The 11,380-nt window shown below is 39.4% G+C and overlaps 2 protein-coding genes across 7 annotated transcripts; both read right to left on the minus strand.

Moving 5' to 3' along the window:
* Position 1: 1 nt before the first annotated feature.
* On the minus strand, positions 2 to 4,337 carry LOC104752533 (protein MLN51 homolog). Of its 6 annotated transcripts, none has more exons than XM_087490803.1 (11): positions 3,946 to 4,324; positions 3,382 to 3,851; positions 3,102 to 3,201; positions 2,744 to 2,955; positions 2,387 to 2,654; positions 1,963 to 2,263; positions 1,621 to 1,723; positions 1,211 to 1,330; positions 812 to 864; positions 290 to 469; positions 2 to 199 (listed from the first exon to the last, which is right to left on the minus strand). In XM_087490803.1, the coding sequence occupies exons 2-10, from the start codon at positions 3,807 to 3,809 to the stop codon at positions 456 to 458; spliced, it is 1,599 nt and encodes a 532-aa protein (XP_087346929.1). In that variant the 5' UTR covers positions 3,810 to 3,851; positions 3,946 to 4,324; the 3' UTR covers positions 2 to 199; positions 290 to 455. The 6 variants fall into 6 exon arrangements, with proteins under 6 accessions (XP_087346929.1, XP_087346931.1, XP_087346930.1 ...); XM_087490805.1 differs by having other exon boundaries at positions 1,963 to 2,186; positions 2,296 to 2,654; XM_087490804.1 differs by having other exon boundaries at positions 3,979 to 4,241.
* Positions 4,338 to 4,639: 302 nt separating this feature from the next.
* Positions 4,640 to 11,377, minus strand: LOC109124580 (coatomer subunit beta'-1). Its single transcript, XM_010474701.3, has 25 exons — positions 11,057 to 11,377; positions 10,813 to 10,833; positions 10,641 to 10,702; positions 10,482 to 10,536; positions 10,338 to 10,374; positions 9,911 to 10,236; positions 9,671 to 9,802; positions 9,402 to 9,550; positions 9,222 to 9,290; positions 8,940 to 9,087; positions 8,771 to 8,836; positions 8,304 to 8,492; positions 8,039 to 8,179; positions 7,732 to 7,806; positions 7,431 to 7,607; positions 7,243 to 7,334; positions 7,046 to 7,162; positions 6,777 to 6,891; positions 6,633 to 6,704; positions 6,334 to 6,530; positions 6,134 to 6,227; positions 5,946 to 6,052; positions 5,573 to 5,702; positions 5,217 to 5,406; positions 4,640 to 4,905 (listed from the first exon to the last, which is right to left on the minus strand). Exons 1-25 carry the CDS (start codon positions 11,057 to 11,059, stop codon positions 4,883 to 4,885), a joined length of 2,787 nt encoding a protein of 928 aa, XP_010473003.2. The 5' UTR covers positions 11,060 to 11,377; the 3' UTR covers positions 4,640 to 4,882.
* Positions 11,378 to 11,380: the final 3 nt, after the last annotated feature.

Below are 11,380 nucleotides of genomic sequence, written 5' to 3' on the forward strand. Positions count from 1 at the left end.
ATAGGGCACCATATCTTCTTGCTTGATAAAGTTGAAATACCAAAACAAAAACATAACACATATCAACAACATTACAAATATCTTTTATAAGAAAAAAGAAAAAAAAGGAACCAACGGAGGACAAAAAAGAATAAATTACAGATGGAAAGAAAAGCCCACAGCTCAAGCCATCACAGAAACTCTTTGCACAACAACCCTCCTGAAAGCAACAAACAAAGTCCAAATCAGTAACTTATAATTACTTCAACTCTCTTGAATTAGTGGTAGCCGTAACTTATATATTGCGTACCTAATTTAATAAAAAAAATAAGGCAACAATAGCAGCCCAAAGTGCTCCGTAAAGCAGCTTGGAGAAGCACCAGGGGCCTGCAACAAAGGAGCTTTCTCTCTCACCTCCTTTTTCCACTTATTCAAACAAGAGGAACTTCCTTTCCACTCTTCTCACTTGCTAAAGCTCATCTCCGAGTATCTGCATCCCTCGTCAACATGTGCATGTTACTATGCCAATACTTACGTATGGGGATTCACATTTCTTTTTCACAATATATATGCTACCCAAACTACTCCTCTAAATACTTTCCCCATCCTAATTCCAGGTGGTTCCATGTTAAGGTCAACTGAAAATTAACAGTACTTGAGAAACCATATCCAACATATTCTTTTCTCTAGTTACCAATCACATCAGAGAAACCAATCTTCCATATTTCCTCATAAAACTAACTATAGTAGCTTCCCCCTACTAAACAATATACCGCAAACAGCTGCTGTCAAAGCACTGGTCTCAGCCCAAATTGGCAAGGAAACAACTTACCAGGTCTCTCCATGGGTTCTTCATCATTAGGGTTATTAGAACTGTTCTCTTGGCTGCCAAAAAATATGGTACTTGGGTAAGTTAGCCACAAATTAAATGCTTTACTGGAAAGTCATAATCATTGTAAATTGACATGGTTTCAGGAGTGCCCAACCAAGAAGTTAATGAATGCTACATGTTTCTGGGTGTACATAGATGTTACGCTACTTAGCAAAACAATTCAGACATGTAAATCTAATGGGTAACAAGCATTTTTCAGTGGGAATAAAATCACAGAAATCAATCACATACGGTTGCTTTAGTTAAAGTTACATTCCCATACTACTCTTCATGCCGGGTAAAGCTAAGAGTCCACACAAAAGACCATACTGAGAAAATGAAGAGAACTATTTTATAAACCTGGAGGATCCCGCAGAGGAAGGTAACATCGGTTTGTGTGCTTGGTAAGAACCATCAATGGCAGCATAAGGTGGACAATACGAACCTCCTAGTGCTCCGGGGCCAGGCAAAATTGGCAGCCTGTCAATCATATAAGCAAATGATAGCAGTAATCAGGAACTACTATAGATAGAGTGCTAGGGAAATCAAACAAACAACAAACAGCAGACTAGCCAAAGCAATAGTTCTGGTTCTGTTTGGGCCAGCAATAGACTAATTAGATGTAAGCCCTCTCAAATCATAAAAGCATACAGTAAGTCAACTAAGATAGAACGCACCGAATATACAACTCCAAAACAAGTAAAGCTGTGGAAACTCAAGACTAACATCCATATACATATACAGCAAAAAGGAAGGACTGCAGTGCATACCATGTCATCTCAGGATTTCCGGTACCATGTTCTGGTTGGACATATCCTGGAAGAGCCATTCCAAAGGTAGGAACCCCACCGTGCTGACCACCAAATTGCATAACTGAACATGAAAATGAACAAGACAACACATAAACATAAAAGTTTAAACTAGTCAGGCAAGGATATTGGCACCAGTACATACAGAAGGCGCTGATCTCAAGCAGCCTAGACCTGGGCAACCAGACCAAGCAGCTCAGCATATATAGCTTTCTATTTCATTAGCATGCATGAATTGATTCCGAAAGATGTCTTTCAACCATTATAATGTAAAATGAACAGTGATATTCAAGAATAACATACCAGGTAGAAATGCAGGAAAATTTGAATTGCCATGACCAGCTGCCATGGTCCCGACAGTCCCCATAAACTGTGTCCCTCCATACATAAAAGATCCTCTTCCACTAGGCTGGAGTGACCCTTTTCCCTTGGCAACCAAAGCACCTGTTTCTGCGGCTGACTCTATTCCACCAGAAATATACTGGTTTTTTGATGAGCCGGTTTTCGGTGGAGAAGAAGGCAGCAAACTGTTAACAGCAGAGTGTTGATCAAAAGCCTGACCAGGAGGTTGAGTATAGCTTTGGTCATTGCCTTTTGGCATTCCCTGGATGTGCATCAGCGAAGAAACTTTGTCACCTTGATTAGGAGATTGCTGGTAAAGCATTTTCCCAGGAGGAGGTGCCTCTCTACCATGAATTGTAGTCTGAGAAGGTTGAGCGGTGCGTACCCACGAAGAGCTGGATTTTGTATTCCCAAACTTCTTTCCAGATGGAGTAGGGTTTTGATTAATGTGCAGTCCACCAATGCCAATTTGTAAATCTTTTTGTGCCAAGTTACTGGAAGATCCTGAAGGATAAAATGGAGGAGAAGCTGAATTTAAACTTGAAGCTAATACATTTTTTTTGGCTTGGATGGCTTCAGTCTCTAAGCTAGGTGTTTCTGTTGGTGGACGCCCTGAATTGGCATGCGACACTTTCACAAAAGAATTTTGGGACCTAAAGATTCAGTAGACGAGACACTATAGTTAGAGAAAGGGGTCCATGTGTTCGGCTAGAGAGGAAACAAAAAGAAAAAAAGGGCTCACTGTTTGGTTTCCACAGAAGGTGCTTGATTGCCATTTTTCAATGCAACCTCATATCTTCTGGGCCCTCTCCCCCTAGTGACAGCCTTAGGAAACTGGTTTTGGTGTCCATTGCCAGTGCCAGTAAATGGTTTAGAATTGGTCCCTCGAGAATATCCACGCTCCTGACCCCTACCCTGACCACGACCTCTGACTCGGCCTCTCGAAGTCCTCCGCTATGTCCACAAAATTAAATCAATCAGCTTTTATATAAAAAGGAAATAAACAAGAGAGGTGGCGAATGTATAAACAGGGCAAGAGGAAACATGTGAAAAATACAAATGCAGATGGGAAAGAGAGGGAGAGGAACTAAGAAAAGTACATCAAATTGCTTTTCCTGTGTATTGAGTTCCTCGTATTTGTCATGTCCCCACTTACTTTCATCTCTAGATTGCCAGAGCCTCCTGCCACCACGCATTCGCCTATCAAACCAACAGGAGTTGTTTCAATCAATTTGAATTGCAACGTAACATATTGGTAAATCCATAGATACATTAGCATGATGGAAGTTGAACATTGGACAAAAACCCTACCACAAACAAACCTTGGAGCCATCTGATCTGATAGCAAATAAAAGAAAAGAAGATAGATAGATAGTATACCTGTTAGAGGCGGCATCCAATTCCTGAAATCTGTCATCATGCATATAAAAGGCTCCAGCAGTAGGCACTGCGAAAGGCTCCTTCTTCTTTTGTTCCAGTCCATCAACAAGATCAGTGGCGGAGACTGCGGAGTCCTCGGTCCCGTCGGCGGCCGCAAGTGTATTGTCATGATCGGGAACGAATTCAACATCGTCATCAAGTTGAGCAAAATCAGCCTCAGAACTATCATCCTCGCCATCGACGAGGTCATGATCAGAGTCGAGAAAAGCACTCTGTTGATCATCGGAAAGATCGGAATCAGTAGGATTAGCGACCAGGTTGTGATTGAGGGCATCATCCTCATCGTCGCTAGCTACTCTCCTACGTGTAGCCAAGGAGCGGTTCAATTCCTCGGGATCACTCTCATAGTCGGGATCTTCAGGGGCCATAAGTGAAGAGACTGTTACAATTGGAGAGGCAAACCGAAAACCCTAGAGGAAGAAAATGAGGAGAGAAATCAGTGGAAAAGGAAGCGCGATACATACAAAATCAAAGAATTAGGGAAGGTGGAGATAGACGAGCCACCCTAAGAATTGACGAAACCACGCACGCACGCACCACTACTAGGTCCACAAAGCCAGATATATATATATGATATCTATCAAAGAGCGAGGAGAGCCCAATCAAGCAATCAGCGTTTCATGAGATCTGCAGAAGAGAGAGATAGAGATATATATAAAAGAGTAGAGAAAACTCCCCCTTTTTTTTTTTTTTTTTAGTTTGTGTGTGTTGGTTACAAGTACAAGCTTGTAGACTCCTTCCGTTTCCTTCCGCAGCGCAGGCTTTTTTCTTTTTTCTTTTTTCAACTTTGTTAATTTGTTGTTATGCATCCAAGTATGTATGTCTTCTCTTTCAAATTTTCGGAATATCCAAGTCAAATAAGGTTATGACAACCTTACGGATTAGGTTTTGTTTCCTTCTCAAATCTCATAATATTGGTAATGGATAATACAAATTAGCTGAAACTTATCAATGGTCGACAACTTGGATATCAAACTGGACTATTTTTTTGCTTCTCATGTTTTACTATCTAACACTCAATTTTTTCTAATCAGTTAACTGTTGGATTCATTGGTTTCTTCTAAGTTTTTTCACGTTATATGTTTTCCATTTCAGTTTTTTGTTCCCGCCATGATATGTTCGTGAGCTTTGCAATATAAGATCAAAACTTTTGACCTGATAATAAGATTTTTTTGAATCATATGGGGAATCATTTCAGTTGGCAAAAATATTCTTCTACTGCTGAAATCTCTCAGTTAAGGCTATAAAATAAGAGTCCCAAAACCCATTTTACCAATGTTTTATCTGTATTAAAAGAGCACAATGCGGAAGCAGATAATAGATCCTTTTTTAACAATGGTAACTAATCTCTACCTCTCTCTCTCTCTCTCTGTGCTGCCTCATTTCTCTGTTGAATGTACCAAGTTTCAAAGCCATGAATATATGTATGTCTTCCCCAACCCTACTCCTGTGGCGGTGTCAGAACTGTACAACAAACAAAGTTTTTTTTTATCAATCCGCAGCACAGATTGATACAAAGTAAATGGAACTAACTAATAAGCACTAATTTAACACATTCAACATCAAAAACAAGATGATCAGTAAAAAGAAGACGGGAGACAGATGCAATCAGGAGCCCTATGATATATACATGTCATGTTTGCATGCATATGCAAGGAACCAAACGACCTAAGAATAGAATTAACAAGATGCTTTGGTGCAACAGCATCTTACAGTCACTTAATAAACCACAAATAACTATAGTAAGGCTGATGGGGTTCCTTCACTAATCTTACCCCACTGTTCTTCAGACTCGTTCCCATTTACTAGCACAGCCCCATCCGTAGAGTCAGCGTCCCCCACAACAGCCTCTTCTTCCACATTCTGTTGCCTCCCATCACTACTCTCTTCCTGATGATCCTCCTCCTCCTTTTCTTCTCCCTCTTCCTCTTCCCCCTCGTCCCTCTCTTCCCCATCTTCCCCAACCTATTCAAAAAATGGCAGTCGAAAACATATGAAGCGGCAACTGTAAATTCTAATGATCCTACCATTGTCGATTATGGCCAAGAAACCTCGAAATCTAGCAATTGGATTGGACATATTGGGTAAAAGACAATCCCCTTCAATGGCATGTAATGTAAATTATGCACACCTCGTTGAGAACATCCCCTTGCTCTAGTCGCCCCTCTTCCTCTATTTGCATTATTCTAAAAGCTTCCACCAAAGTTGTACGATCTCTGTCTGCATGACTACAGTACTGCCCAGCAGGAGGATGGACGCCCCTGAAAGATGATAAGTCAACACAAAATAAATTACTTTTTGAGGATCCTGACAAAATTCAACTTGGCGAGGTAATGAAATCAACACTGGAGCTTTTTATGGAGTTATGTTTATATGGGGTATCAATTCAAATTATAAGTAAAAACTCTAAATAAGTAAGTGCCACAACTAAAATAAAAGGCTTTCTCATAAGCACTGTTTTTAAGAACAAGCTAGTGACGTCGGCAAAAATGTTTGGAAGATACCTTGTCTCTGCAGCTCTATTTTCAAGGGACAGGGTGACTTGCCAGTCTTCAAAGAGATTGGGATACTCTTCAGGATCAGCCAGAGATTCAGCAGCCTTTGGACTTATCTATATCCAGATTGAAAGAGGATCAAAAAGGCAAGGTTTTAAATTCAGTCAGAAAGTGCATCGAAAGTGTCTACCACTAACCTTGGTCAAATCGTTTCTCCACAATGCCACTATTTCAGAGACCTTGCTCGGAAGGTACGATCGTGCAATCAGAGCGGCTTCAGGTATCCGATTACTGTAACCAGATAAATATCAGCATAGACACAACAAATTGCAGGAATATATGTTCCCAATGTATACAACAGTAGTAAATCCCAATGTAGAAAACAGTAACAATGTACCTTTCCACCAACAGATGCAGGCAATCTTCTACATGACCCAACATGAACAAGCAAAGAAAAGCGACGTTGTTCTTTCCTTGCTCTTTAGCAAGTGCTGCCAGTTTCATCAATCCATCTGCATCTCCCAGTGAAGAATAAAGCAACAACAGGCCACTCAAATCCATAGCATGCCTCATGCATTCCTCAGCCATATCCAACTAAGTAATCCAAGCATAGGAAGGAAAACGAAAGAAAATTACATATTAGCTTCTACCTTTGTAAGAATCCTAGAACACTAATTGCAGCTAAAAAACAGTCACCTTCCCAGTGGACATAGCTAATTCTCCAAGCTGCTTCCATTTGGACTCATTTTGTGCCTCTACAGCAATGTCCTGTCAAATTATAAGAATTGAGTAACAACAGCGAGTCATGGAAATAAAGCCTCTCAAATGGTAAAAATTAACCTTCGCGACTGCCAATCTACCGAGCTGTATCGCCAACTCAAATCTGTAATCAGGGTCAGTAGCTACTTCTAGAGCATCTTCTATCATACCACGTGATTCCAGAAAGTGAGCCACGCTGACAACAGGAGCAGGTTTTTGAAGTTGAAAATCAGAAAATTAGGAATGCGTGAATTTAGAAAAACATTATAACCAGTATTGACCTTTGGATGCATTCACTAACATCATAATCCAGCTATAACCAGTTTGCGAGGGAAAACACACTCTCATACCTATTATGATGCTCCTTAGGAATTGAAGGTAAGATTTCATTAGCCTGTTCCAAATCTCCACGCATCACAAGTGTCTTGTACTCGATCAAACTTAAAAGTAAAGTGTAACCAATAACGCTGTAAACAATAAAGAGGACACAGATGTCAGAAAGTTACAACACATTGTTGGGAATAATAACAGTAAAACATCTGCGTACTTGAACTCTTTGTCAATCAAATAAACCCGGCTTTGATTAGCGAGATAACCCAACAAGTACATAGGACGGTCCAGATGATACATTGTTGTTACCTGTAATATAAGAGGAATACTGAATCTCATTTACAAAGAAAGAAAAGAAAAGAAAAGAAAACTTTTTTTTTCCCAAAAACCTAGAAATGAGCCTACCTCACCACCAACACAGTAGTTAAGCCTCCAAGACGAATTGGTATAGATAAAACAATCTCCAACCCATAAGCCAGTCCGAACACGTTCATTGGTTTCATTGAGAAGCTCAAATGCGTCCTCAATGCCTTCCTCATCCATTTGTTTACCCCCATCAAAATAAGAGGAAACAATGTCGCGCTACAAAAAACAGTAAAAAGAACTGAATAAAACCATGTATCTAACAACAACAGTACAAGGAAATAAACTAAGCAAACTCTTTTAGAGTCCTGGTTCACTACCAAGGTTTTTTTTTTAAACTCACATTGAACTTAAGGATGTAGAATGATGATTCACTGGCAATGGCAACGAGATCACCACTGTCTGCCCAATAAAGATTCTGAAACATCCAATAAACAATAACGTTAGAATTGAATAAGAAATTGTGTCGCAAGAAAGCAGCAGTATCTTTATGCTTTTACGTTTAAGCTTTAAGGTCCAGATAAGGAACTCTTTTGTATATCTCCAATAAAAATATTACCGAAACCGTATCCGTTAGTCATTCTCTTGTAGAAAGTAACTAATAGGGCTACTTTAACCTATGAACCATACTCCCGTATATAAGCACTTACTTTGACAGTAACATCTATTCGCCTAATCAACCAACATTCAGCCCAATCATAGAAGCAGATAAAATCACTTGAGCACATTGCCAATAATGTCCCACCAAAAATGTGCTCTGCTGAGAAAGTAGGTCTCACAGTCTTCTTTTCCTGCATATTATTAAGGCGCTGTCAGTACAGGTTAGTGTAATTCAGATAACAGAACCAGACACAAAAAGCAAAATATTTAAAGTTAATCAGTGGGGAAAGAAACGTGCCAAAAGGAATTACAAACCTGGAAATTCTTGCTGAAGATCTTGATCTTTGTCGAGCTTTCCCTGACAGCATGCTCCCCATCAGATGACCAAACAAATTCCAGCGCAGAGCCAAATGACCTATTTCGCCAAGCCAAGGCAGTGTAGATGATATACTCACCATCTCCACAAACAACGACAAACCTACCATTAGGGTTGTGCTTCAAGCTCTGAAAATCAAAACAGTTAAATAACAAAAACATAAGTGACAGTGGGTAGTCACAAAATTAATAAATGATTAAGGTAAAATTTCTTACTAAAACCAGTAATCTATCAAACTGCCCCAAAATAAAAATAACTAGCAGCAGAAATTAAAGAAAACTGTTAGCACTACATACCCACTATATACTCAACAAATGTAGAAGTGACAAGCTAGAGAAACGAAACCATAGTTCCTTCATTATCTAAAGGGAGTGTCAATATATACAACCAGAAGGATGCCACTTACTTGAGGATAAAGATCGCAGGTCCCTAACTCTTTAACAGCCAAAGGCAGTCTCTCACCATCAGTGATCTAAGTAGGTTCAGAATCAAATAATAAACATTGCCAAACATGAGCTTATTTTAAAAGAAAAAAAAGCAAAAATGAAAAAGTATTCATCATTTAAACCCCATACCTCATCTGTGCCAACGCTCTTGATGTTTACAGTATGTATCTCATTGTGTTTAGCCCAAATAATTTTTCCGCTGTTATCCATACTAGCTACTGGTATTTCACGGCCAAGTTTCACCATTATGGATCCTTCATCATAACCGATTACAACCCTGGAAAAAGATAAGGTATTGTCATTTCGTAAATTATGTAGGAAAAATAAATTCACAAAAAAAAAAATTATGTGAAGATAAATATACCTTTAGAAGGAAATCAATATTGTCTGAGTAAAAGTTGAGAAACTTACCGGCGTGAACCTTTAATGTGTCCAATAGCCCAAACCCTCTCAAGGCCATAGTTCAACGTATTCTCAAGCCTAGATGTCAAGTATTAAGTAAAATTGTTGGAGGAAGATTTTTGAAAATTTGAAGGAAATTTGTAAAAGACCAAATCAATAGTAGCTCCAATAAAGACATCATACAGTTACCTGTAAGTGGTGGCATGCCATATGCGAACAGTTCCATCCTCAGATCCTGTAATAATTATTGGGAGCTCTGGATGGAAAGATACCGCAGAAACATTGTGTGTATGACCTTCAAGTGTCTGAACGCAACTCTTCGTTTGGTAATCCCATACCTGCTTGCAGAAGACATATATGAACAATAGAAAACCCTGAACGAACCTAGATACAAACAATACAAATGGAGATACATGCAAGCACACATATGTAGCAAACAAAGAGCGCTCATTACAGACCTTGGCAGTATGATCATCAGATCCAGTGATTAGGTATGGTTTATCCCCACCAGTAAAGTAGTCTACACAGTTTACGCCTTTCATATGTGCATCCAAAGTAAAATTTGGATCCGGAGAACCAAGATTCCAAATCTAGATAAGAAAAGGCGTAGGTAAATACAGGAAAATTGTGTAGCTTCTCATGAACATGAAATGAATCAAACAAAATGTGTCTTTAAAAGTCCAAGAGACTAATCTTACTTTAATGGTACGGTCAAGGGATGCACTAGCAAAAGTATTGGTATCTTTCGGATTGAAAGTGACTTGCATAACATAATGGGAATGGCCTTCAAAAATCTGAGTGCAAAGCCAACCCTTTTCCCAGTCCCAGAGCTTGATGAGCATATCATCAGATGATGATAAGACGTAGGGAAGGGTGGGATGAACAGCAACACACCTAATGTAATCAGCATGAGCCTCAAATACTTTGATCTTATCCATAGTGTTGTAGTTGTAGACACGAATAAACATGTCATCAGCTCCAGCTACAACCCACTGCTTCCGTGCAATGAACTTAGCTGAGCGAACTGCACAGCAATGACATAGACTCAAGATAAGCAGAATGCTGTGGGCAAGCATAAGACGAACCAGAAACAAGGAGATGGTGTATATCATTATCATATCATACCAGGCAATTCAGTCACGTCGAAAGATTTAACCATTGTCTGCAAAGTCATATGATGATTTTGGGTAAACAAAAAGATAGAGAAGAAGCACAGAGTAAAGAATCAGCTATCTAGCAAGTAAGATAAAAGCAAGAGATGATACTAACCTGTGTCTGATAATTCCATATGCACACAGTTCCGGAATACAAACTTGCCAGGATCCTATACGAATATATATATATATATGGGATTAATGTTGCCTTAAAGCTATAGTATAAAGTGATAAAGAATGATGTAAAGAAAATGAAGAATGCGATCAAATTTACCATGGCTCTGTTGGATGGAGATCTACAGATTTGACTCTTTCTGATCTTTGAGCAAATTTGCGCTGATGAAAACAGATAAAGAGTGTCACTCAAACAAAATCCAATCCGCAGGAGATAAAAAAAAAAGAGGTGTAAAATGGAGCATAGAATAAACCAAGGGGACTGCATTTACCTTGATTTCAAGTCTCAGAGGCTGTCAACAATTCAAAAGAAACCATAAACTTTTAAGTTAGTGCTGAAGAGAAAACACACAAAATACGTAGCGAGAAACCATAATAGTAGAAAAAACAAACGCATCTCAACAGGGAGGAGCATGTGCAAAATTTTGATGCAATGAGGAACACAACACTCATTCCGAGAAGTAAGGAATTGAAAGAGATTCAGAGGTAGATCTAAGAGATCATCAGATCACTCACCATCTTTGCAAGTCCAAACGACTGTCTGGACAGATGATCGGCTTATCGTCGGCAGCGAGGATCAGAGAGATGCCGAAGAAGAAGAAGAAGAAGAAGAAGAAGAAGAAGAAGAAGAAGAAGAGTAATGCAAGAAGGGGCAGTGGTGGTGATCCCCCCACTTTCCAGTGCGCGTTGGCGATTTTGGATCTGAATCTGGGTGATGCTTACCGTACCACAAATGCGGCGTCGTTTTTATCACACGCTTTTTTTTTTTTTTTTTTTTTTTTTTGACAGTGTATGCGTGCGATAATGTGTTTGCGTTTCGACGATCCTTTCTTGTTTGTT

This window comes from Camelina sativa, chromosome 16 (assembly GCF_030686135.1).
Source record: "Camelina sativa cultivar CO46 ecotype springtype chromosome 16, ASM3068613v1".
Classification (NCBI taxonomy): domain Eukaryota; kingdom Viridiplantae; phylum Streptophyta; class Magnoliopsida; order Brassicales; family Brassicaceae; genus Camelina; species Camelina sativa.

What these genes read in the sequence shown, in the direction of transcription:
- LOC104752533 (XM_010474700.3), bottom strand. Translation starts at nt 3,809, where the DNA reads ATGGCCCCTGAAGATCCCGACTATGAGAGTGATCCCGAGGAATTGAAC. An exon ending in CACAGGAAAAGCAATTTGAT is followed by an intron (nt 2,956 to 3,101) that starts GTACTTTTCTTA and finishes TTGTGGACATAG; the next exon opens with CGGAGGACTTCGAGAGGCCG. An exon ending in GGAAATCCTGAGATGACATG is followed by an intron (nt 1,331 to 1,620) that starts GTATGCACTGCA and finishes TATGATTGACAG; the next exon opens with GCTGCCAATTTTGCCTGGCC.
- LOC109124580 (XM_010474701.3), bottom strand. An exon ending in TCTTCAGCAAGAATTTCCAG is followed by an intron (nt 8,180 to 8,303) that starts GTTTGTAATTCC and finishes AATAATATGCAG; the next exon opens with GAAAAGAAGACTGTGAGACC. An exon ending in TTGATTGACAAAGAGTTCAA is followed by an intron (nt 7,163 to 7,242) that starts GTACGCAGATGT and finishes TATTGTTTACAG; the next exon opens with CGTTATTGGTTACACTTTAC.